The sequence below is a fragment of the Mandrillus leucophaeus genome, unplaced genomic scaffold (assembly GCF_000951045.1).
Source record: "Mandrillus leucophaeus isolate KB7577 unplaced genomic scaffold, Mleu.le_1.0 Scaffold399, whole genome shotgun sequence".
Taxonomy (NCBI): Eukaryota; Metazoa; Chordata; class Mammalia; order Primates; family Cercopithecidae; genus Mandrillus; species Mandrillus leucophaeus.
The window spans coordinates 452,211-479,198 of NW_012104242.1; the positions used below are offsets into that span (position 1 = coordinate 452,211).

Sequence of the window (26,988 nt, forward strand, 5' to 3'; positions counted from 1 at the left end):
GGGTTCCACATGTACAGCACCCATGGCTGTCCCCCTTGTCTGCATCTTGGCTTTCTCCATTTTGCTAAATGATGAACCACAAATTCCTCTACTTGACTTCTCTTGTGCTGTGGACTTACAGTCACTGACATCTAAGCACAGTTTGGAGAAAGAGATAAATGCACACTTCCAAGTTGCCAAGTGTAACCAGTGGCCGGACGTTTTTAATGCTTCACCTTCAATCTCAATACCGCACCTATCCAGTCCATGCAAACACGCTTCTTGGGATTACCCCCAACCCTAACCTCCTCTTGGTGCCCACGGATGACGGTGTACGGAGTTCTAGGCTGCTGCTCGGCTTCTCACAGGCCTTGTGTCTGATCTCAGAAAGCTACTTTTGCATACCAACCTTGTGAATATCTCCTCTCATAGGTGGAAATGCACAGTTTGCAACAAAAGTTTGAAAACAAATGAATAAAACGGAAGACTAGCTTCTACAGGTTGCAATAAGACAGCAAAAGAAACAAGTATGAACATGCACGTTTCCTTCATTCATTTTCCTCTGACGTCATCCCAAACGAGGCTGCAGGTGGCTTCATGGTGTGTTCTGGGAAGAAGAAAGCCACAATTGAATAGGCGTCGCTCAGCTGGATTCCAGCCTGTGACCGCACAGGACCGAGGGGCAGCAGAGGGGGCGTCACCACTGCCCCCATCACAGGGAAACCAAGCACGGCTGCTGGAACAGACGCCTCTTGGTAGCACGAACACAAATGATCACTAAGATGCACGACCACAGCATAGTGCTCTGCGCTGCCGAGAGCTCATGTTCATAGTCACCTTCGGTTTGGGGAACTGTGGTTGAAAACCAGCTCTCAGGCGCGTCGCAAAGACTGGAAGCCTCTTGACAGAAGGCGCGGTCAGGGGAGAGAGGCCGGCGTGGTCCCTGGGAAGGGGGCGGCCGCCAACACCACAGCGGCCTCCACAGGCTGGGGGCCCGGCAACATGGGCACGATGCAGTTACTCAGGATGTTAAACGCACTAGAAAAACGTCTACTGCATTTCTAAACTTCTCAATTTCCACTGACTTCTAAATTCAGATAAATACACTGAAAATCTTGATTTTCAACATATTTTTAAAAGAAATCATCACGAAGCTGTGGAGAAAAACTTAAATTTTAAAAGTATGTAGGATTTAAGATGAGAAGGCCTTGCTCCAAATTCCCATCTTATTCTCAACTAATCCCCTGTCCCAGCATGCTGGGGGTGTAGATATATCCAAATTCCCGTCTTATTCTCACTCATCCCGTGTCCGGGAGTGCTGGGGCTGCAGACGCACCCGTCTCTATGGCTGACCTCAGCTCCCGGGAGAGACAGGGAGGGAGGAAAGACGGGGGAGGAGGAGGGCCGACAGGCTTCTCCTGGCCTCTTTCCCGGGCACCCAAGGGCAAGCGCGCCGGCCTCCACAGGAGCGTCCTGCACCAGAAGCCTGCCCTGGGCCCTTCGTGGAACTGCAGGGGACTTTTCTGTATTTCAGGTCTGTCCCACAGCAGTTTCTGAATTCTCTCCAGGCCTCCATTACATGCTCTTTGTTCATATCGCAGAACTTGTTTTTTAAAATAAGTGCAATCAAGGACTTTGCCAGAAAGCAAACAAGACAACTGTTGTAAACACACGGGTAAGAAATTTAATAATTTTCTTTGTATTTACTCAGATGGGAACACCATACAATGGAAAGACTGAAATTCCATCCTAAGCACCTGACACCTGCCCGCCCCAACCCTGTGAATTCTCACTGTCCTTTGTTCTTGTTTTTTTAGATGGAGTCTTGCTCTGTCGCCAGGCTGGAGGGCAATGGCGCGATCTCAGCTCACTGCAACCTCCGCCTCCCAGGTTCAAGAGATTCTCCTCCCTCAGCCTCCCGAGGAGCTGGGATTACAGGCACCCATCACCATGCCGGGCTAATTTTTGTGTTTTTTAGTAGAGATGGGGTTTTACCATGTTGGCCAGGCTGAGCTTAAACTCCTGACCTCGTGGTTTGCCCGCCTCAGCCTCCCAAAGTGCTGGAATTACAGGCAAGAGCCACTGCGCCCAACCCCACGCTGTCCTCCTTTCTCTCCATCTTTCATGAACCCAAATCTTTGCCGCAAATCACTATACATTTCCTTAACAACCCTTTTCCTGTTATACTAGTTTAACTCGGTTAGGGACTCAAGCATTGGAAATTGCCAGTGATCCGGGTCAGGAGAGTCTGACATCTGTATCTCATCCGCCAGCCTGAGCCCCGGTCCACACTCGCTGGATGAGATTCATCCGCCAGCCGGAGCCCCGGTCCACACTCGCTGGATGAGATTCATCCGCCAGCCGGAGCCCCGGTCCACACTCGCTGGATCAGAGGCCAATCTCACCATCAGGGCCGGGGTTTCACGTTTCCGCACTTTGCTTACACCTCAGATTTTTCACAAAACCCACATGCGCAGCTCCAAAGTGGGTGCTACCCTCCCCACTGGAGACACACCGCACGGCGTGGGCTCAGCTGCACTCCCCCTCTAGTGTCTGACATCTGGGAGGAGGAACGCGATTCACTAAATACTGCTGAAAAGACCAGGAAACAAATGCACGGATCAAACCGACAGCTGCGTGTGACAGAACACGTCTCCAGCAGCTGAGGGTGGTACCCTCGGAACACGGCTGACCTGGAACACAGGGGGGTCGACCTGGAACACAGGGGGGTCGACCTGGAACACAGGGGGGTCCACCTCTCACTGCAGCAACTCGGTCTAGAAGGATTCATGCTGTCACAGGCAGTGCAATCTGGACACCCACGTTTCCCCTCCTCTGGGATTGAAGTTTAAAGATCCTCACCTTGTGAGCTGCCGCATGGCCTCACCACTAAGTGGAGGCCACCAGCCAGGGACAGGCCCCCGGGACCTTCAGCCCAGGTGAGGCCGCGGTCCCTGCCCCAGTACTTGCCGTGCGGGAAGGGCTACCCTGGGGTCACCGGACTGTAACTCTCATAGCAGAACCCGCTGTGCACCTGCCCTGGGAAAGCACAGCTCTGCTGACACGAAGAATCAGAACCACCACCGGCCGTCCCAGGCAAACAGGCTGGGGTCAGCCAGCCACGTCTTCTAAAGACGACAAAACAAAACAAAACAGCATTTACGTGCTTAAATATAGGAAAGTTTCTCATTCTATATGTAACCAAAGTGCCAGATTCACAAACGCCGACTCTGGGGCACCTCCTCTCTCAGGACTGTCAAAGCCCAGTGGGACAATCTGCAACAGGACCTCAGCAGAAGCCCTCTCCATGGGGACAGGGCAAGGCAGCCACTGCAAGCAACACTACTCAGGCCAGAGCAGCTGTTCTGAGAACAGGTGATCCAGTTACAGGATCAAACACTGGGATGCAAGCCAAGTCCCGAAAAGATAATTCCATGGACTGGATGGTGCTGAGGTATATGTTACCCACTGTCATTCTGATCATTAGTTAGCACTTACATGTTACCATCTGCCATTTAAATTTATCCAAATCAAGAATAAAAGAAACTGTGGCCCAGATAGACGCCTGAGGCAGTGGAAGTTCTGCGGTGCCTGTTTAGGGCGTCACGTGGATCTGAGCGTCGTGTGGGCATGGTGGCGTCTGCCCTCGGACACTGCACATCCATCCTCGTACCACGGTGGGGACCGTGTGGGGGAGAAGCAAGCACCGCCCCGGCCCGCCCCCATGGGCAGACTCAGCCCCTCTGTGCCGCACCCCGGAATCCATTCAGCAAATACCTGCCCAATGTCCACTTTCCATGAGCAGGTGGCCGGGGCCTCAGGTGACTTAGGTCCTGCTGCTGGGGGTTGGGGTGGAGACTGAGCATTTAGTAACCACTGCCCAACTACGACTGTGGTATTTCAGGGACAGGACGACACGGAGATGGGAATCTGGATGGTCTAGACTGAGGGATCAGGGGAGAAATCCAAACTGAGCTTTAAACACTGCCTGGACATGGCTAAGGGCACGGCCTGAGCAGAGTTCCTCATGTGGACAGCCGCATGGCCATGGGGAGCCCTGGCAGCAAACTGAGATAAATCCGGGTTTGTGATCAGAGTCCACAGCTGAACAGCACAGCGCGAACCTGCAGGCCAGGGCAGCCATCAAGGCCTCCGGTGGAAACTGTGTGGGGCTTCACGCACTGACCCAGGACGCCTCTTCCCTGGGGAGGCTGCTCACGCGACGCCACAGTGGAAACTGTGCGGCACAGACTGACCCCCTCAGAGTCCTTGTAACGTGCACCTGGGCATCAAGCTGTCCGGCTGTTGAAGGAAAAGCAAGCTGGGCTTGGAGAGGAATACTGGATCTTCGTAAATCACTCAGTACCAAGAAACATTTCATGGACAATCAGGTAAGAAGTTGAGAAAGAGGAGTTGTATCTGAGCAAGGAAGGCTCCACTATTTCTAGCCACACCGAAGTTTTACTCAGTCTCCACGGCCTGTATCATAAAAGCAGTGAGGCCTTGTTATCCCAGTCGACGATGTTATTAAGATATCCCTGAAGAGGGTGCCAGGCAGTGGATTCCATTTCCTCTGTTTGCAAGTTTGGGCTTAGAGACTGATGAGGGCTGGGTTTGAACCACAGAAGGGTGAGTGCCAAGTGGGCAGCTTCCCTAAGCCACGTCTTCTCCCTGAAGATGATCTTCCGGGCACTCTCTCTGACCTGCCTTTCACTGCACATACAAGTCACGTATCTTCCTGGCTCCTGGCACTCTCTTCCTCAGCTAGATCCAGGCAGCTGCTCAGCACCACACTCGCTTCTGAATCTCGACCGGAGGCCCCGACAGACGCTGCCCTCCTGAGCAGTTGGGATGTGCCTGGCTGGCCCAGGGAACGGAACCCCCATTGGAACTCATAATTCTGCATCCTAAACAACATCCTAGAAACACTTAGTTTCTGGACACAGGAATGTAAATATTAAGAAAAAAGGGTAGAAGTTAATCAGAACACAAACCCCTTACAGGCAAAAGTGTGCAGCAGCACAGGGGAACAAAAAGACGATCCTGCAACAAAGGAAGTCACGTCCCATGGGGCCAACCAAGAAAGCAGCCTCAGCTTTGGAAACATCTGCGTTCCTCGCTGCTTCCCAGGACGGGAGCACACGGTGCACGCTCACACATCACCAGCAGCGTCTCCAAATGAAAGTTGGCAGGGAAACGCAGCCTCGCTGGGGCCCCAGCACCCCTGTCCTAACTGCCCCCATCCCGAGTGCCCCCGTGTCCTGAGTACCCCCCCGCCTGAGTCCAGTGTCTGGGTCTGAATCAGGCGGCCCAGGCAGTCCCTCCTCCTGTTTTCCTCACATTTCCGGCAGATGAATTCAGAAACGCACCTTGTGGCTAACACCCAACGCTGTCATCATCAGCTCTGCCACTTTCTCCTGAGGGCACGAGGGCATCAAGCCAGGGGCCTGGAGAGGAGGAATGCGGTGGAGGCCAGGAGATGAGGCGGGGTGTCCTCTTCTGAGACCCCGATGGCCAATTGTAATAATAAAGTTTACCTCTATGACTTGATTTTACCGATTTTTTAACAGGGTCTCGCTGTGTCCCCCAGGCTGGAATATGGTGGCACAATCACAGCTCACTGCAGCCTTGACTTCTTGGATTCAAGCAATCCTCCCGCTTCAGCCTCCCAGATAGCTGGGATCACAGGCACGCACCATCATGCCTAATTTTTTCTTTTGTAGAGATCGGGACTCCCTTTGTTGCCCAGGCTGGTCTCAAGCAATCCCCTGCCTCGCCTCCCAAAGTGCTGGGATCACAGACGTGAGCCACCACACCCGGCCTTGTGATTTTAAAACACATTTTGAAGTGTAACCCTGAACATGAACCTGAAACTTCAACCTACATATGATTTTTTTTCATCCTGTTGGAAAATGCATTGAACTTCCCTTTTGCCTCATGACATTCCTATATTCACAATACCGTCCACCAAAGTAATTTAGACCTTTGAACAGAATCTTTACCTCTAAGAATATACTTTATGATTAACCGGTTTTTCTATTTCAAAAACCCTTACTTTGCTCTTCAGAGATGGAAATCTCAGAATCACTCCCTCTAGCTGATCTCAGAGGCCAAGACTCATCAGTTCATCCTGTAATCGGGTCTCTGGCTATAAGACCAACGTCTGGAGAAGACCGGTGGCTTTCAGAAAAGTTGTGTCATCTGTCATGCATTCTCCTTACGTGTTCTCTACGTGGTGCCCCGCTGAGAAAGTGGAATTGTAAAAGCAACATTCTACTTCAACAGGCGACGCAGAACAGGGCCCCGACTCACAGGGACAGACCCGGTCTCTGGCGAGCTCTGGACCCGCAGAGCGACCTGGCTCACTGGAGAACGGGCACCTCAGGCCCCCGGGCCACGCCCTACGCGTCTGTACAGGATGGCACTTGGCAGGTGGCCCCTTTTCTAACGTGTCCCCTGCTGTGGGGCTGGCTCTCAGCAAAGCAGCGCTCACCGAAACGAAAGTAAAACAGAGGCCGGTTCCCTGCGGTGCTGGCCACCCGCTCCCGGGCCGCGGCTTCTCGGACGTCGCACACCCCGATGTGGGCAGAGCGGAAAGTTCTCCTCGGCGCTCCTTCACTGTGCTGCAGTCTACACCGAACCACGGCAGCTCCATTCGCTGCTGTAACAAGTTGAAAAAAAACTAATTAATTCAAACTTTAGTTTTTTTTAAAGTTGTTACAGCGCTGAGCAGAGCTGCCGACCCCATGCAGGACAGCACACAGACCACCAAGGGGACCACAGGGCGCGGCCACCCTCCGCGCCCGGCCAAGGTCACTGCGGGAGGCACACTGCGCTGGAGAACCGTCCTGGGAAGCGAGGAACCGCTTCTGTTTCACTTTTGTTTGGCAAGGCACAAAAGTTAAAACCAACAGCGTCCACGGCCTACAGTCACCCCCCACCTTCCTGTAGGACGTGAGGGCACCTGCAGAGGGGAACTCACAGGGACAGGGCTGGGGCAGTTATCGCCACGTGGCTCCGTGAGAAGAGAATGAGGGAGGGGGCGCAGGCCATCGGAGGATCTGCCCAGCACCGCCCTGAAGCCTCTCGCCCCAGCGTTCCAGCCCAGCCCTCCGCTTCCCTTCTCTTGGGTTCCTCGGCATCTCTCCCTGACTTAGGCCTCTGCTAAGCAAGGTCCACACAAACACGTTCACTGTTACATCACCGTCTCAAAAATCAAGGTAAGGAAAACACGAAATCAAAACAAAACTACCAATAGCAGAAGCTCCACACCGAGTTTCCTGGAGCCTGAGCCCCAGGAAGTTTTCCTTGCTGAGTCAACAGGACCCTGGATGGGCATCGGGGCCTCGGGAAGAACAGAATTGGGGTTTGTGCAGGTGTGGCCACGTGCATCCTTAAACCTTTTAAAATCTTGTTGCAATGATAAGAACTATGGAAGCTCAGTTTCCACCTTTAAAATTTATGTTGCTAGCCTTATGTTTCAGAAAGAAACTGCTTGTGTTAGCTTTAAGCCATTCCTCAAAACTACCTAATTTTCAAGGTCACTCTCGGGCTGAACTGAGCTTGCCAGATGGGAACTGAGGTGCTAGAATCCCAGTCTAATATGAGGTTCTTTTTTCCTGACATTTATGGAACCCAGCTCAAGTGCAGGAAAGCTGCCAATCTGCATATGTAGAAATGCTGGCGGGAAATCGACTGTCCTTCTGAAGAATCATGTATGTTTGCAACCATATCTCAACACACAACCAGCTTTCACAATTGCAGAGTCCTGGGCGGCCTATCACAGCACTGTCTAGATTTAGCCTGTGCCACCAATAGATGCCTTGGATTAAACCAGAATCAATAGTAATAAATAGCCCTCTAAACCAAATACGTTGAAATTACTAATGTGCTCATATTTTTACAATCATAGCATTTTAAAGTAATCAACACAATATTGATCTCTGCTTATAGAGAAAACACCCGTTAAATTAGGCACACTTATAGAAAAATCCTCTGTGCCTTCTATGCAATCACGCAAAGGAACCGGATGCCTGGAGCATGAACGCCAGACGCCGCCTCCTGCCGACGCGGAGTCAGGGAACGTCTGCCTCCAGGTGTTTCTCTGGCACGCAGTGAACACGTGAAATGAGAGGACTCATGCTACTCATCGGGGCTACGTACTCGGAGGCTGTGGAAGGTAGGCTCCAATTAACTTTGACCTCTTCTTTTCATATCCTTTTTGTGTGATGTCACCTGCAAGAGAAGGAAAACGAAGTTCAGCAGGGTCTCTGTGGACAGTTTATCATTCGGTGGCACCCAGGAAACGGTTACCACTGTATCTTCGGTGTGCCTCACCGTCAGAATTTTAAAAGCACGCACCGCACATCATACAACTTCAGTTCCTCCCCTGCTCTCGAACAAAAGCCCACAGCGTTTAAGTCACTGAAACTCATTTGCTAAACACACGCCTGTTTCTGGCCCTTCTTGATTTATCTGGATAAAGTCCAGAGTTAGATCCCTGCCATCTCATCCCCACCCGCTGGCACAGGAAGCCAAGCCCGGTGGCGAGGGCGCTCGTTAACTCAGTCAACGACAGATCCTGCAGCTGGCGGGGCTGGCATGGCCAACACCAGCACCAATCAGCATCTTCTTCATTAAGGAGACGTTTCCTAATCAAGCGTGTCGGTCACAAGGACTTGAGCCACCACAGTGTTTTTGAAAAAGGAGTGACGAAGGCCAAGGGAAGAAATGAAAGGCATGAAACCTGCAGAAATCCAGAAGAGAAGGATGCTTGTGGTGAGGCGGGAATCCACACGTTAAAGCCACCAGCTCACAGACGGCAAAGGGGCCACGCAGCAGCCGCACCTTTCCTGGAGCCGGCGTGAGCACAGACAAAGCCACCTCATCAACCCGCAGAGGCCCTTCCCGATCACAACTCCAGCGCGCAGCATCCTCACTCGCCCTTCATTTTCTTGGACCTACTGTATTGTTTTCTAAGAGTGATCAAACCATAATTCCTAGAAGAGCTAAAAATTCAAGCTTTAATAAAAACACAGCAAATAAGTGACAAGTTATCATGATGTACACACAAGGTAGTCACAGTTCGCTTTTCCTAGTGAAGGGCGGGCACTCTCGGGTGCCACCTCTGCCTCCACCAACTCACAGCTCACGACACGGGTTCTCGTCTCCGCCATGGAACACAAGGCCGACGTCTCAACACGGAGCCGGGAACCAAATGACACGGACTGCGCATCTGGCCATCCACGAGTGTCCTTGATGCTAACTAACCAGCCGGCCACCGCCGACAAAGGGACAGTTTCTGCAGAAGTGTTGAAGCTTGCCAGGCACTCCACACCCGCAGCCATCGGCTGCCCGCTACGAGACTGCTCGGCCGCTTCTGGAAATGCCTTGTTAACCCATTTTACAAAGATGTCCAAAATCTGAACCAAACAGCCACATGTGCATGTGCACTGGAGCTCAGGGACGAGTCACCTCGAACGCTGGCTGTGAAGTCAGGTTCACTCCTTTCCCTACACACTGCAGCGCCTGTCCCACCATCAAAGAAAAATATCTGGTTTTGAGGAAACAAGATGCCAGAAGCCTGGAAGTTCTGTCCAGGCCCATCAATCACAGGAGACCTGGTTCACTGGCAGGCACCCCCATCCCCAGCCCTTTCACTTCAGCCCACTTGAGAGCAGAATTACAGAGCAAGAGGCTGACCCGAGCTCCGCTCTCCTGCTACAGAGAAGGTGGGAGTTCCACCTACAAGGGCAGAGCAGAAAGCCCCCGGATCCACACACGCCCGGCCTTGGGATCCCCTGAAAAGGCAGCAGCAGCCGATCGCTGTTCTCCCAGTGGTTCCCAGTCCTGCCTTGAAGGTGGCTGCCTGAGGAGGAAGCTGCTCCACCCCCTCCACCCCCTGCTCAGCATCTAGAGGCACCCCCAGGGCCTGCTCCCTGCAACTGAGGAAACGCCCCGGCGAACAGGAAAGAAAGGACCAGAGCGGATGGAACACAGCTGCACCCAGGACGACGGATGAGCAACTGCCCCGCCGCACAGCGGGACGCGCCCTCAGCACCAGCGACGCGCCCAAGGTGGCTCTCCCGGCCCGTCCAGCAACGCGCCCAGCGGCTCTCCCGGCCGACGGCCCCACGGCTCTGGCATCCTGGTTTCCAGCTGCCTTGCACAATTCTATGATCAGGTCCCATCCCGAAAGCCTTGTCTACACCCAACATTCAGCTCCCAAGTCACTAATTTCTCAACTGAACACAAGCATGGGGAGCTGCTCCTCCGTTTTCAGGTGATGCCAGCACCAAAGAAAACTGACGTTGACTCTGTCTCACATTCGGAAAGCTCCGATTGCCAAGGCCCCCAGCTGGAGGAAACCAGCGCATTCCTCCGGCCGAGGCTCCTTCCTCTCCCCCCCCCCCCCGGAGTCACCCCGGCAGGCCTCACCATACAGGCTCCGCAGCGAATCTCAGGATGGGGAAAGGCCACACACGAGGAGAAGCCTCTACTTAAGAGCAGGCATTTGGCTGGATTTAAATCGAGCGCCCAATCAATCAGCAAAGAAAATTTCCAGACAAGACTTCAAGAAATCCTGGGTTACTGTCATCTCTCAAAACCTAGGAGGTGGGACAGGGCGGCACCACTGAGTAACTTCCATGGCCCGCACTTCCCCCAAACCAGGGTCTGCAAACTAAGTCTCCAGGCTGAGCGCAGCTTCCAGACCACTTCTGGAGACATGCTCTGTGCTCACGGGCTGCTCCCTCCCGAGCTGCAAGGCAAGAGAGTTCTGTCCAGCTCTTCACAGGAGGGTTTGCCGGCCCATCCCCAAAGACAACACTGTTTAATCCTTTTAACAACTTATTTTATGGATGAGAACTTGAGGCACAAATGGTACTTACGTTCCTCACTCAGGACCACAGATCTAAGACAAGTCTGTCCAGCTCCAAAACCATGTCCCATGAAAACCACATCCAGAGTCTTACAGTCTAAGGCTGGTGCAGTGTCCAGAGGCCACAGCCCTGGCTTCCTGGGCCTTCCTCGCATATTCACGCCCCTGTATGTCCTCCTGACTCTGTAACCTGCCTGGGAAGTGCCTTTCTCCAAAGGAAATGCAAGTCTACTTCCCGCTTTGCCCTCTCCAAGCCCCTGCCCTGCCTGGATGCCGCCTCTGGGTGCCCACAGCACAAATCACACGCTGTAGCTTGCGTGATGTCGCGGATGACTGTTTATGGTTTATTTGTAACACACAAACACAGTTATCCTTAAAACCAGACAACGTCCCATAGAACTGTGCCCCAACCCAGTCGTCTTACGAACTGAAGCCAGGGTGCTCCTGCGTGTACCACACAGATGCCTGTGCCTGACGCAGAGACCTGCAGATAAGCGACTGGCTGGGAGTGCACTGAAGACCTGGGCAGACGCGGGGCGATCATTTACCTGTTCAGTGACTGGGGGGCGGGCAGAGGGGAAACTTATGCCGATTCTATCACCAAAATGCAGAAGACGATGGCTTGATGTGCTGAAGTGCTGGATGCCGCGGCCCTCAGACCAGGCTCACAAGCACCTGCTACGTTTTCATGTGAAAAGTCCAGTTATTTTCAACTCTGGAACTGCCTCAGCATCTGGTAGACAGAGATCCACCAGATTCCCATAATAGATTTGCTACAGGTTTACAGGTGCAAACCTAGCAGCAGCTTTTATGTGCCATCCTTTATTTTGAAGCAACCAGTTTCCTGTGTGAATACAATCATAGGCGACAGGTGACAGATAGGTAACAGATGATGCATATAGACAGACGACAGAGATGATGGACAGAGGGCAGGTGGTGGGAGGTGAGAGACTGACAGGCGGAAGCCAACTGGCTGACTACACAGTATCCTCCCAGAACACCTCCTTGGGTTGGGCCCAAGGCCTGACCTTCAATCAATGCCACGCTGTCACTAGGGAGACGGTGGCTCTGACCGTGCCTGGTGCTTCCTCCATTCCACACGAGGGAGACGGTGGCTCTGACCGTGCCTGGGCTCCTCCATTCCACACGAGGGAGACGGTGGCTCTGACCGTGCCTGGGGCTCCTCCATTCCACACGAGGGAGACGGTGGCTCTGACCGTGCCTGGTGCTTCCTCCATTCCACACGAGGAAGACGGTGGATCTGACGGTGCCTGGGGCTCCTCCATTCCACACGAGGGAGACGGTGGATCTGACGGTGCCTGGGGCTCCTCCATTCCACACGAGGGAGACGGTGGATCTGACGGTGCCTGGGGCTCCTCCATTCCACATTGGTTCAGGCTGAATGATCAATTCCTGCCTTTCTCTCCCCCTCATCTTGTGTCCATCAGGGCACGTGGTTGTCAGTGTGCAGCTACATAAACTAAAGGCGCAAATGCTCCGAGAAAGGGCACGTCCTTCCCCATGTTTCTAAGCAGGGGCCATCACGGGTCTGTTATCCCGCTAGGCATATCCACTGCTCACAACAGGCTTGTTCATATTCCCCAAACCTGGAAGCAACGGGAACGTCATCCAGGGCTATTTCAAAAGTCAACTCCCGTCTCCAGGGACAGCCTCTGGGAGGCTGCCGTGAGAGAACGCGAACCACCCGAGCCTCTGCTGGAACGCTTCCCACGTAAAATTCCACACAGCACATTTTCCCGCTTCCACATCAGATAGCCATTTATTTAATTTCCTTTTCACTTTAGAAGTGTGACAGAAGAGTAAATGCAGAGATTGTAACCTTAGTGAGAAAAAAAATAAGAGTGATCTCTTCTGAAGCATTTTCTACTTCATTAAAAAAATGCTACTTATATAATTCTGAGACTTTCCGTAAGAATTAAAATTTCAGAAGCAGAAATTAAAATCACAAAGAAGAGAGATTTACAGAAAATCATACTTTGGAAGCAAAAACCCCAGTGAGGCCAAGTCACCAGCAGAAGGTCGAATGAGACAGATGGACGATGCTTCCTTCCCTCCCTGAAGGGAAGAATTATTTTTCTCACTTACGTTGCAGCCCAGAGTTTCAGGCCAAAACCCTATCTTAGAAAAGCAAGGAAAGGCCAACCTGGCAAACGCAGGGTTAAGACGACAGAACAGACGCCCGGCCCCTGTGGCTTCCTCTTGGCCTCAGGCCCGCACCAGCCAATGTGGCCCCAACTGGAACCCGTGCAGAGCCCAAGCTGCGGACGTCGGGCTCGAGAGACAGACACCCGAGAGCCGGGGAGCCCCTCAGGGATGAAGGAAATGGGCCACAGAGCTGCTTCCACGATGTGGCTCAGCTCCGAGCGCACAGACCCACTTGGCAGTGATGGTTTCCACGTGCGGTGTCGGGAGATTATTTAATGCTGGAATGAATACTTTATATTAGAAAGCAATCGTTTCCATGTTCGGAATTCTACGGCTGTCAGGAGCCTGGTGCTGCTGCTCTGAGCCTATTGCTTTATAAGGAGCTGGGAGGCCCCAGAAGGCAAGGCTGCAGCCTCATTTTAAAATCTCCGATAGGCTTCTTCATTCTCCAGCAGGCGCAGTAGGCTGGTGACAGCTCGTGTGTGTAGCCCCTTGCCCGCACTGGGAGACAGGGGCAGGAGGACCTGGGATGTCCTCTCACTTCAGCAGCTGAGCAAAGCAGGGCCCCAAGGGCCAGCTAACTAGTGTGGGTCTCATTTTTCTCATAGATAAAATATAGGTAATAGCACCCATCTACCTGCTACTGCGGATGGAGAGATCAAACACACAGGATGTGAAGGTCTCAAAGCACAAAGGACATAAAAAATCTTTAAAAATTTCAACAAGCACTCATTCAATATCTGCTTCACATTCAACTCGTGAGACGTCCGAGTCGATGGGAGGACTCATGAACACAGACCTGCTGTGCAGCCTGCAGGGCCACAGGCATCGCCCCTTCGGGGGAGGGAGGCAAAGAAGATGGACCACGGAAAACCAGGGACTAGGAAGAAACTCAAAATCTCAGCCTGAGAACCCAGTTGTTGTTCTGCTCCAATATCAACTACCATCTCGGGACCCCAGACACCGCAGGCCCCCACGTCACTGAGACGCTCCAGCTCTGGGGCTGAGGCTCCTGGCCCCATGCACACCCCAGACAGCAGCCAGAAGGGTCACTGCAAGAATGCAAACATGGTGAGCCTCTGCCCCCAAACCGTGTCAGAGGCTTCTCCCTGCTGTTTGGGTTGAGGCCAAACTCCCCACAGGGTCTCCAAGTCCTTCCCGACCCAGCCCTGCCGCCTTGGCTGTCCGTGCTCTGCCATGGCTCCATGTGCACCTGCTGTGCCCATCACCCCCTCATTCTCGCAAGCCCCCGCCACGTTTCCAGCGCGAGTATCGGCAGCTTAAATTCCATAAAGATCTTTTAAATAAGGTGCCAGGGTAAACAAAGCCTACACTAGGATTCATTCACCTGAGCTTTTTGTTTAATTAAAACATGATTTATTGTTATTTAGGTGCCTAGTGCCCCACTCTCTGGGTGACAGAGCAAGACCCTGTCGCAAACCACACACACACAAACACACATTTAATTAACGGTAGGAGCAGGAGAGAAACACATTTGAGACACGCTGTTGCAGGAAGATCTTACTCAGGCGGGGTGGGTGGACCAGGTCATTTAGAGTTTTACCTTTTCGGGTTTTTTTAAATTTGTATCGTCCCCCGTAGCTCTTCTCTTTGTTACATTAAGAACTCCGGTTAGAAGGGGGATTAAAGGAAAGAGTTTGTTTGGAGTCCATTCTATTTTTAACATATGGATCAAAAGAACACGAGAAGGAGCAACAGAAGTTCACACTACTGCAGCGGTCTTGAAAATAAGCTTCTGATGTTAAAAAAATGATGTAGTACTAACAGTCCCCAAAGGGCTTAGAAATATGAATGCCGATGGAATTTTTAAAAATTCGAAGCGCGTGTGCAGTGCGCCGTGTGGAGCAGTGAGGAGATTCCTGTCCTACTGCAGCCTCGAAACACCCCCTCCCTTCCAGTCCCTGGCAAGACCAGGAGCTCAGCACGAGGTCCCCGAGATGCCCCAGCAGCCATCCTGGCCAGTGGGAAGATTTAAACACACCCGTTTCACACAAAACTGCTGTCGTAACTTGCTAAGAACTCTTTGGGCAAGCATAATTTCTCCAGCATGTCCTGGGAGTTAGAAATCCCTCCTTCTTAAACACAGCTATGTCCCTTTCCCATGACATTCATTCTCAATTTTGCAGATCTCAGGCCTCAGCAGTAAGTTGGTTTTGCGGGATGTTGTATTTACATTTTTTGGTGCTGTGGGGAGGGGGGAGGGAGAAGGGGAAAGGGGCAAGGTAGGGACAATGAAGCCCAGGGAACATGAGCATGAGGACAGGCGGACAGGGGACAGGGGAAAGGATGGAGGACGACCATCCACCTACAAAGTCGGGGTCTTACTGCGAACTTTACAGACAACTATGTCATTTAAACATTCCACAAGCACTATCGTCCGCATTTCAGATGAGTCTCAGCAAGTCTGAGATGCCCGCCAAAGGGCCAGACTGGTGGCTAAAGTCAGCACGTAGAACCGCCTGGCCCAGCGGTGCCAGCCCACCCCTGACCACCCACCCCCGTACAGGAGACGCTTCAGGCTCCCCAGCAGGGAGAATGTCACAGCCCTGCTGAAGGGGGAGGACGACAACTAGAACAAACAAACGTCCACGTCACTTCCAGGATCTGAACAGTCACACTGGACCACCCCCAGGTGAGAAGTGGACTGTCTATCTCGGATGCCAGGCCACAGGGAGTGGTTACAACCACGTACCACGAGCCACGTGCCCTTCGGCATCAGAAAGTGCTTTTGTCGGGAAACAAAACTGCTAAGGCATCAAAGATGGAATCGCTTTGACAGCAGAAAGAAGTGGGATAATCTCAGTCAACACAAAAGCGCATGCAGTCCAGAGTCCTAAACCTCAGGAGGAGCCCATCTCTGTAATCAGAGCTTCACGGTCACTGCGTGTTCATGCCAGAGCCAGAGGCGTGCAGTGAACGGGGGCCAAGAGAGCCTCGACTTTCCACAACACGTCCAGCATTATCTTCCTGTTTTAGAAGCACACACTCCCTCACCCAGAGTCTAAGTCTTTGCAGAATCATTTAAGCAGCTGCGTAGTGGCTACGGCTTTCTGCTCAGTTGCCTTTTTAAGTCAAAGCTCCCAAGAGCCAAAGCAATCCAAGAGGCTGGTCAGCCAGTCTGTCTGCAGCGTGAGAAAGCAAAACTCAGAGGTGGCAGTGAGCGGTCAGGCCACCTGTGCCCACGCCAGGGAACCCAAGGGATCTAGGAATGTAAATTCTGCAGTGTTGGCAGATGTGGAGCAAAGGAAACCCTTGCACGCCGTTGGTGGGGGTGCAAAGCAGCACAGCTTTGAAACAGTATGGAGCACCTTCCAAAACTAGAAACAGGACTCTGTGATCCAGCAATCCCACGTCTGGGTAAATATCCAAAGGAATATTGAACCACTAATGGAGAGATGCCTGCATGCTCACGTCCACCACAGCGCTACTGACAGTCACTTAGATGTGGAATTGACCTACGCACCTGTCAGTGGATGAACAGATAGAGACACCGTGGTGTACGGACACAAGGCGTACAATTCACCTTAAAGAATGAAATTCTGTCATTTGCAAAAACATGGATCAACCTGGAAGATATTTTGCTAAGTGAAATAAACCAGGCACAGAAATACAAATACTGCATGTCTCACTTATATGCGGCATCTTAAAACAGTATTTGTAGAAACAGAGTGGAATGGGGGTTACCAGGGACTGGGAATGGGGGTTACCAGGGACTGGGAATGGGGAAACGGCGAAACGCTGGTCAAGGGTCATGACACTTCATGAAAAGATGAGTCAATTCTGGAGACCGAATGTACAGCATGGTAACTACAGTTAATAACGTATGGTCTGCCTGAAATTCAGTTAACAATGTATCATCTGCCTGAAACTGGGTAAGAGAATGGATCTTCCGTATTCTCACCACACACACGAATTAACTACAAGGTGAGGGATGTGTTCTCAATAGCTTGAACTGGGGGAGGAAAAAACCCTGAAATCCATCCCCCCTCCTCCTAAAAACTATTTATAGATCTTGAACGTTGGTCTGTGTGGAAAAAATTGTGTTTCTTCCAGCGAGTCTCTTGAAAAAATAAAGCGTGTTAAAGTACAGTCACCCTCGGTGTCTGTGGGAGCGGGTTCCAGGGTCAGGATTCTCAGTCTGCGATGCTCAAGTCCGTGATAGAAAATGGCGCAGCATTTGCATAGAACCCACGCGTGCCCTGTGTATTTAAAAGCTCTACATTACTCGTAATACCCCCAAACAACGTGAGCGCTGAGTACACAGAACCCACGCGTGCCCTCCCATGTACTTAAAATATCTACATTACTCGTAATACCCCAAACAACGTGAGTGCTGTGTAAATGGTGGTTGTACTGTATTGTTTAGCAAATAATGAAAACGACAAAGTCTACACATGTTCAGAACAGGTTAGGCCGTTCTTTTCCTTCTGAGTATTTTCACTTTCAGTTTGGCTGAATCCAGGGCTACAGAACCCATGAACACGGAAGGCCAATTCTGCGTCTGAGAAATTTTTTAACATTCAGCAGGCGGGGGAAGGAATACAGGTTCTCCCCTCCCACACCCCTCAGTGCTTCCTGGTCATTCTGCTGTGTCAGCTGCTTCTCTTTTGACCAACTTCAGCAACTTCACAATCTTCATCAGCAACGGGGCAGCTCTGGACAGGGAGAAGCAGCCGTCCTTCATCTGCAAACCGTGTTTGCCGCGGCAATGAGCTCAAGACCGTGTCTTCTTCCAGATGAGGAATCCGAACCATATGTAGAGTGAGGATCAGTCCTGCCACACACAGCCATCTCTTGGATGCAGAGAAGCTGAATAAGCGGCCAGGGCTCCTCTGATGCACACGAGGCCATGCGGAGAAGCATCCCCTAACATTACGGCACCTGGCTGGTTCCACCATACAGATGGGACGCAGAGGAAGAATTTCTTGAAGCAACATTCGTACATTTGGAGTTGAAATGCAAAATGCAACTGCCAAAAACATTAGCTATTTTGGAATAGGTTGGGACAGGGAAAACGTCTGTCATGAGATTAAACATTTTTTCTTGAGACAGGTCTGCCTCTGTCACCTGTGCTAGAGTGCAGTGGTGCGATCACAGCTCACCGCAGCCTTGACCTCCCGGGGTCAAGTGATCCTCCCACCTCAGCCTTCTGGGTAGCCAGGAACACAGGTAGGCACTACCACACCCGACTATGTAGTTTTTGTAGAGATGGGGTCTCACTGTCTTGCCCAGGCTGGCCTCAAACTCCTGGACCCAAGTGATCCTCCCTCCCGGGCTTCCCAAAGTGCTGGGATTACAGGCATGAGCCACCAAATCCAGCCTCTGCCATGAGTGTTATAAACACAGTACTTGAATTTTTTCCAACCTCTTGCTATCCAGCCAGCTTCCCCGGCTGTAGCGAGGGTGATGCTGCTGTTGTTGTCTCTTCACGAAGGGCGGGGCAGCAGATGACAGGCACACGGCGTACCCAGGGAACGACTCGGCTCTAACAGGAGATGTCTCAGCTGAAGGAAGTCCTTAGAGCCCCTCGAATCTGCACACCTGAGAGAACCAATCCCACTCACAGCAGTTCGTGCCACAGAAGCAGGCGCCAGTAGAGACGCTTGCCTCTCCTCTGGGGTCCCGGCCGAGAGACCCCACACCAGGACGTGTAGAACAGCGGAGAGTCACACTTTCTTCTTTCTCCCTGCTGCCCGGGGGTCTCTCTTAGGGTGCTCGTCAGAGATGCACCTCTGTCAAGGGATGACTTTCATTTATCTGAAATGAAGTTTCTGCCCGTTCCTTCTCAGCAAATAAAAGTTTTCAATGAAGAAAACTTCACCTCAAGACTCTGGGCTCAAGCGTGTCCCGACCTCCATCTCCGAGTACAAAATCTCCTCTCAGCTCCAGGGCACCTTGGGGCGAGCCAGGACCCCACTCACCGTTCCCCAGTAACACCCCAGGCCTGAAAAAAGGGTCTGCTGTGTGGGCGAATTAAGGAGGCAACGTGCGTTTGTTGAGTCCTGCCAGCTAACTATAGATAAAACATGCTTTTTGAGAGCTGCAAGTGTTACTTATCTGCATGCCAGCATTCTCACCATCATCAGACATTATACGGTACGACTTCAGTAGGTCCTGTGACCCCACAAATCCAGGATGCACGAAGAGAAAGTGACTGCTGCTTAGTAATTAATCTCATAAATACTGCAGCTTTCACTTGGGCCTTGTTTGGTAACACTGCACAAGCCTAGGCTGTATGTGAGAATCTCCAAATGCTGTAGAAATTATCCTGAACTTCATTTCCTCATTCATTCATTCATCTCCCAAATATTTAATACCTACTGTGTGCCATGCAATGGAGAGAGTACATAAAACAAATCCTACACACAACAGAGAAAGCGCACACGGAACACAGACATAATATCGCCAAAATGTTTGCTGCATAAAAGATTTTAAAAGTTGTATTTTAACTTAAAATCTTTTAAAAGCTGGAAATAAAGGGATGCTTAATTCAATGACTCCAGTGATTTTCTTAAATTGCCGCATCTGGGTAAGCAATGGAAAACAAAACGGGACAGGCCAGGTCCCATCAGGACAGGAATGACTGCGCTGTCTCCTGCCACAGGTTTCAGGCTTCAGAAGATGCTAAGATCTTTCTATCATCCTTAAAGCTGTAATTTTTTCCGACAATCTTGCTTTCTGAAATAATGGCTCAGTCCCGAAGAGGCTTGCCGTTAATTTAAGACGTCTCAGGTTTTCTTTGAGACTGGGGGGGCAAATGACCTACCAGAAGATGTATGTAATAAGCTCAAGTTATTCCAGAGAAGTTCGTGCACACGTTACGACTTTCTCTGAGGCCAGTGAGCTGCGGGCATCCCTCCAGGAAACACTGAGGCTTCCTGTGCACTAACTCACATCGCGTCAAAAATACCGAGTTGCAGGGAGGAAAGCAGAGATGATTCCTGATGCAACATGTAAATGTGATAAGATTTTGATGGTTTCACTAGCTATTTATAAATAACAATGTTGACAGTACAAACTTTAATTTGTGGAAACATCTTTTCTAAAAGATCTTGCCCAACCTTTATTAAGTGGCAATGATTAAGTATATTCTTTATTTAGAAGGCCAAGTAGAATGTATGCAATCCTATACTCACTGATACATTACGAGAAGTAGAGCTTGTCAAGATCTCTGCTTTGCAATACCAACTCTTAAAAGAATCAAACCTCTGTTTATGTAAGCACGTGTGTAATTCAAGGATTTTTATTATAACATGTTTATGAAGAGACATGCATTGGTACCATGTATCCCAATTACAGAGGGAAGATGGGAATATCTTAGAATGGGGGAGGTACTTGTTTCATTTAAAACGAAAAAAGGTCAATAATCAAAGTGCAAAACCGCTTGAAGAACGTGATCGTATTACAGGGTAACTTGCAGAACAAAGCAGTCCAGACAGGCAAAACGACTGGCACAGAGAAACCCGAGTGAGTGAAATTACATTTAATTCAATATCGCAGTATCCATTCACTCAGGAATGCACATTCACTCAGGAATATGCATTACGCATCGACCGCAGGCCAGGCACTGTCAGGTATGTGACAATATCAGAACACAAAACCTCTGCACCCTCGTGGCACTTCAATTCCCAGCTAGGTACACTGGCTCACGCCTGAAATCCCAGCGCTTTGGGAGGCTGAGGTGGGACATAGTGAAACTCCATTTCTACAAAAAACAAAATTAACTGGGTGTGACAGCATGAACCTGTAGTCTCAGCTACTCAGGAGACTGAGGTGGGAGGACTGCTTGAGCCTGGGAAGTCAAGGTTGCACTGAGCTCTGATTGCACCACTATACTCCAGCCTGGGCGATAGAGACCCTGTCTCAAAAACATTCAAATTCCCACATAATAATTTTTACAACACTAATATACCATGCAGCCATCTCCCTGATAAGCTCACTTACTTACTGGTCAAGGCACAGAACGTGAAGATATTATGAGGCACACACAGGAACTAAACCTGCATGAATTTTTATCTTTTGCTAAAATGAGATTTGAGTGAACTAAATAAAACCACCATGAGTGTTCCAAGGAAAATAATTTTCAACTGAAGTGAAACAAAAATTACAATCTATGAAATGGAGCCAAAATAATGACGGGAACTAAGCTTATAGCACAAAAGGCTCATATTTGAAAAAAGTAAGGTCTCGGGTCCATAATCTAAGCTTCTATCTTCAACTCAAAGCCAGCAAAAATACATCATAATGAGCACAAATCAAAGAAACTGAAAACAGAAAGGAGAAAACTCAAGTCACACCAAAAGCCCCTTGGGAATATAAAAATTCTCAAGGAATCTACAACTGTCAGTCCTAGATCCAATAGCTGAGTTTAGCCAAGTCACAGCACACAGTCAAATCTTACTCTACATACGGGCAATTCGTATTTGGGACCTACATTTTAAAAACCACACACTCACAGTAGCTGTATAAAGAGCACGTAGGTATAAATCTAACAAAGCATGCAGAGGATGGGTATGAAGAAAACCACAAAACGCTGAAGAAAGAGAAGAGCTACGTCAACTGAGCCACAAGTCCAAGGAGAAGCGGCAACACGGTCAAGACGCCAACTCTCTCCACATTGACCAATAGACTTACCACAATTCCAGCATAAATCCCGCCAGGACACCGACCTGCAGACTTACAATTCCAACATAAATCCCGCCAGGACTTTCTGTAGATAAGACAAGCTAAAAGTTACATGAAAGGGAAAGAAACAGAGGACAAAAAAAGTTCCAATTTAAAAAATTGGCAAAGACCGGACAGACACTTCAATGAAGGGGATGCACATAAGCACTAGGAAACTAACAGAACTGTCCACAAAAGAGAGTGGCAGTCCTACTATACATAAATTTAAAAAACAAAATAAAACTACAAGGAAGAAACAAATGGAACCAAGGGCTACAAAGATTATCTTAAAGCTGGCAGAAAACCATGGAAGGGTTCCTTGCGTCTTTCTCTGAGAGCTCCACCTGACCACCCAGGAGACATCGCTGGCAGACCCAGAACCGGTGGACACTAATTACAGCCTCCACACTGAGAGGAAGGAGTCATTTGAAGAACATCCAGAAATATTCCTTCGGCTCTTACCCTTCTGCTGCGAAGCACCGAGTTACGTTTGACGGCCTCTATATGCGCCCTGAAGTCCGCATTTGTAATCCACTTTTTAAATCTTTCAGGACAGGACAATCCTTCTTTGTCCCCTACCGTTTTCATCACGGTTCTATACAGACCTCAAAAACTCTGCCGCCTACATCAGATGTTTTGTCTAAACACGTTACTGTGACTTACCCTAAATTTACAACCATTCATTTCAATTCCAAGTCCAAAGACTCATTTCCACAGTAATTATTTTACTCAGAAATTAAATTCCAGCTTCCTGATCACACTTGAAGTCAACTGCTTTTAACTTCTGCCTTACAGATACAACTGGTCTAATTCTGTCAACAGAGAGAATTTCATGGAAATACTCTCTATCTCACGACATGTGCAGGCATCACCTGCAGCCTTCAATCCAACTCTCTGCCACCCAGAGCATGAAAGAGCAACAGAGAGTATTTATCCCCATCTCCTTAGGCTGGGGACCCACAGCATATCGCTCACTGTCAAATCACTGTTGGCAAAAATCAGTTCCAACGCTCCATGGAGAATAAAGGCCATGCTGGAAGCTGAGGCCGGCCACCCGCTGATACGCTGCTTCCACGGAACTATTCCAGGCACGAACCACCTGCAAGTCCTGGGGGACAAAGCCAGCATGCAATGTTGCCGTCAGACCTGCGAGTAGGATCCCCTAGCATGGCCATGTTAGTCAGAGAGTGAGGATGGGACTCGGAAGGTGCAGGATGACCATGCAGAGAAGCACCCACGGCTCCGTGATCAAGTCTGACCATGCAGAGAAGCACCCACAGGCTCCGTGACCAAGTCACAAGTAAGATGAGATGCTTCCTGCATTCCCATGTTGTCACTTTACCACTAAAAATTTAGTACATCTTCCTTTTTCCTAAGAAAGCACAAGGCCCGAGTAACAAGTGACCACTAACCTGGTTCTTTTCAGCCTCATAACAGAAGGCAACAGCTGCATAAACCAAATCACTAGAACATCACACTCTATGGCTACATCACAGCTTTTATGGCATGTCAAACCCTCAGCTCCAAGCGGCACTGACCCCAAATCGTACTGAAAAAACAGCTGAGCTCTTTGATCTCCGTTTCTCAACACTCAAAGCCGTTTCTATATGAGCTCATGTGACTCTGTGCTAGGTTCATTCATTCATTCATTCATTTAGCACAACTGTCGTGAACCCGCGGGATCCCCACCCTGCCCTCCGAGGGATACTGTTCTGCTGGGACAGTAATGTCCACCCCCACATTACTGCAGCCCAGCACCCTTCCCGGAACCGTGCACACCCCCCCAAAAGAAAACTGTACAGAGAACGGCAACACGTCCAGTCATGTTTGGAGGAGCAATTTCAATCGCTGATGTTTTAAGGCAACAGACTAATAACTGGCACCTCATCAATACAGAGTTACTAACTTTCCAGCAGTGTCTCTAGTCCCTCTACAAGGATATACAGATATATATGCAGGAGCTATCTTAGGAGTTAAAAAAACGCTGTTCAGGGAAACAGGAGAAAGCAAAACGTTTGAGGAACGGTGGGGGGAACGTCCACCTTCTACTGCCACAATTTGTGTCTCAGTGATCAAGCCAAGGTTCTCAACCTTTCCAATTAACCCCCTGCCTGAGGCTCTGGGCTGAACCCCAGCTGTACTTCCTGGCAATAAACAACCTGCCCAGCTGTGAGTCCTGTGTGCACCTGACACCAGTGGAGATGGAGCCACCTGCCCAGCTGTGCTTCCTGTGGGTGCCCCTGACGCCACAGGAGATGGGGACCACCTGCCCAGCTATGTTCCCTCTGGGTGCACCTGAGACTAGTAGGATCCTGCTGCATGTGCCTATACTGACAGCTGCTGCCTCACCTCCTGCTGTAAAAGCCCCTTTCAGAGGTAACAGCACAATGGGGCAGGTTTTTTTCCCGGAGAAGTCAAGAACCTGAGAAATCCAGAGATTTGAGAAATCCAGGGGATTAGGAACACAGGTGACAAAGAAAAGGAGGCTGTGACATCTACACATGACATTTGGCAGCACGAGAGTGTACTGGTATTCCCAGAGCCGCCTCGCACTGCATGGCACTGACACGTTTCCCACGCTTGTTACCTTCGGACGACACATTTAAGTAACCTTGACTTGCTGTGTTGCAGGTGGAGAGAGACTCCTGGGGACCAGGTGGAGCCAAGCCTCCATTATCTCCTGCTTACAGCACTTCTGCATGAAGCTAACGCACCCAAATGTGCGTAAGATTTATGAACAGCAGACAAGCTCCATGACATCTTCTGAGAGGGAAGCTGTGCCGTGTCAGGGGTTGGGACAGCAGCAGCAAGGGAGGTCAGCACAAGGCCTCAGGAGACGCAGCCAGGAAATCTCGGTGTGTGTAGCCCTGGGGTCTGAGGCCTCCAACTGTCCATGTGGCTCCCACAGCTCAAGTCCAGCGTGTGGTCATGACCCGGGGCAGGGCCACTCACAGAGCACAGTTCATCTCAAATGTGATGGGGGCGCTGAATGATATGCCAACATGCCGGAAGAGAATCGCCAGAACTCATGTGCAGAAGGCATGGATCAGGCCACTCCCAGCAACACGCATGCCCTCACCACCCTGCAGTTGCCTCCCTCCCCCCCACACAGCGGCCTCCTGGGACAACATCCTACTTCCACCCTGCAGCTGCCTCCTGTCTCCCCATCCCTCCCCACAGTGGCCTCCTGGGACAACATCCTACTTTCCGGCCACAGCCTGGAGCCCCCAAAGCATGGAGGGGCTGAGCGAGCCACACAGCATTCCCTTCACACCTGGGAGGTCAGCCCCTCACTGAAGTGCGCCCGCCAGCTGTGCACAATCAGAGGTGTGAGGTCACGGACCTGGTCACCCGCTGTGCACAATCAGAGCCGTGCAAGGTTACAGACCTGGTCATCAGCTGCACCCAATCAGAAGCTTTTGAGGTTACAGGCCTGGTCACCCGCTGTGCGCGATCAGAGGTGTGTGAGGTTACGGACCTGGTCACCCACTGTGTCCAATCGGAGTCATGCGAGGTTACAGACCTGGTCACCAGTTGCACCCAATCAGAAGCTTTTGAGGTTACGGGCCTGGTCGCCGGCTGTGCACGATCAGAGGTGTGCAAGGTTACAGACCTGGTCACTTGCTGTGTCCAATCAGAGCCATGCAAGGTCACGGACCTGGGTCAACCGCTGTGTGCAATCAGAGGTGTGCGAGGTTAGTGACCATGTGTTTGGTGACGGACCTGGTCACCAGCCAAAACTCCTGACGTTTCCAGTGTCATCCCACCTTCCTTCAAAACTTGAAAAGTCTTTAGATATTGCCCAAAAGCTCGTCCATCTTTGAAAATGATATGCGTGCACACAGGTGAGTTTGTTCCTGCACATTCCTTTCAGTACCGACGACTGAAGATCGAAGGTTAGAGCATTCCAGCCCACTGCCCATGTCCCATCCCACCTGCGAAAACTTGAGCACAAGCATCCCCCCCTCTGAAGCTCCCTGAACCCCGTGGCAGGCATGGGACTCAGGCCCAGTGTCCCATCAGTTACACCGAATAAAATGTAATTCAACACTGGCCATGTGCCCTATGCTTTAACGTCTGCATTTTAAGAAGACTGACCAGTCTTGACCTAAATCAAAGCCGACATTGCCCAAATTGACTCTGACCCCAGCTTCGTGCACAGGCAGCCATCGCCTGGCCGTCGGGGTGACCAGCAGCCTAGGCACAGACAGGACCAGCGCCGGTCCCTCCCTGCACCTTAACCAGGCGTCTAAGCTGCTGTCCATGACCAGTGATGGTGACGCCCAGAGCAGCTTTCCAGGAAAGCAGTAAACCTTTCAGGTCGTCTCCTCAGGAGGATGGCCACGTATAAATCAACCGCCTTTGTTACTGCCCTGCCATTCTCAAAGAGGGGATGGGTTAAACTTCTTTATCCACATGCCCAACACAAGGCACACCTGCCCAACACAAGGCACACCTGCCCCAGCACGAGGCTCATCTACTTCATCCCAGGAAACTCACACAACCCACAATCAGAGGCTGCGCACAATCAGAGGCCGCACAGAGACCACAATCACAGGCTGAGCACAACCAGAGACCGCACACAACCAGAGTCCCCAGAGACTGAGCTCTGAGGCCACAGAGGCTGCACAATCAGAGGCCGCACAATCAGACCACACAGAGACCGTGCACAATCAGAGGCCACACACAATCTCTGCAACCTCATCAGAAACTGTTTCTGACCATTCACCTGAGGCCACCAAGTTTAAATGAGTGGCCCAAGGTTTTAAAAGGAGTTCTCTGAAGGCAGAGTCCGTGCATTCCACCATCAGCACCATTTGTGCGGTGCCCTTGCAGCGCAGGGCGCTGCGTTTCTCCCCCTTTCCAAGCCCGGGGCGGCTCCTGGCGACCCAACCCAGCGCCTCTGCTCAGCCACCAGCCCCCAAGGCCTTCCTCCCTCACCCCACAGGGGAGCTCCTGCAGCCGGGCTTTCTGGCTCATCACTCTGATTCAGTCACTTACACCCTCATTCCAGGCTGAAAATCTCTTCTGAAAATATCCAAATCTTACCCACGTCAGGCTCCATCTTTTCCCCAGAGCTCCTCATCCCCTCCAAAGCAGCAGCTCTGGTGCCCGTGCAGCCGGGACCAGTGGGCAGATCCGTGGGCTCAGAGTGCCCAGCCCCTCTGTGTCCCCTTACTCCCTGCTCCCTGGCCTTAATGCCCTCCGTCTTCGATTTCTTGATAGGCAAAAGGGGGTTAATTCTAAGAGTGCTAACCGAACTGGATCACTTAACACCA

At 50.9% G+C, this 26,988-nt stretch overlaps 1 protein-coding gene across 1 annotated transcript in view; it reads right to left on the reverse strand.

The window, feature by feature from the left end:
- DIP2C (DIP2 disco-interacting protein 2 homolog C (Drosophila)) overlaps window positions 1–26,988 on the reverse strand; it is a 296,340-nt gene that overhangs the window by 178,614 nt on the left and 90,738 nt on the right. Inside the window, exon 3 of the mRNA XM_011991552.1 lies at window positions 8,143–8,214. Within this exon, the coding sequence (XP_011846942.1) occupies window positions 8,143–8,214 (72 nt within the window). The remainder of the gene's footprint in view (window positions 1–8,142; window positions 8,215–26,988) is intronic.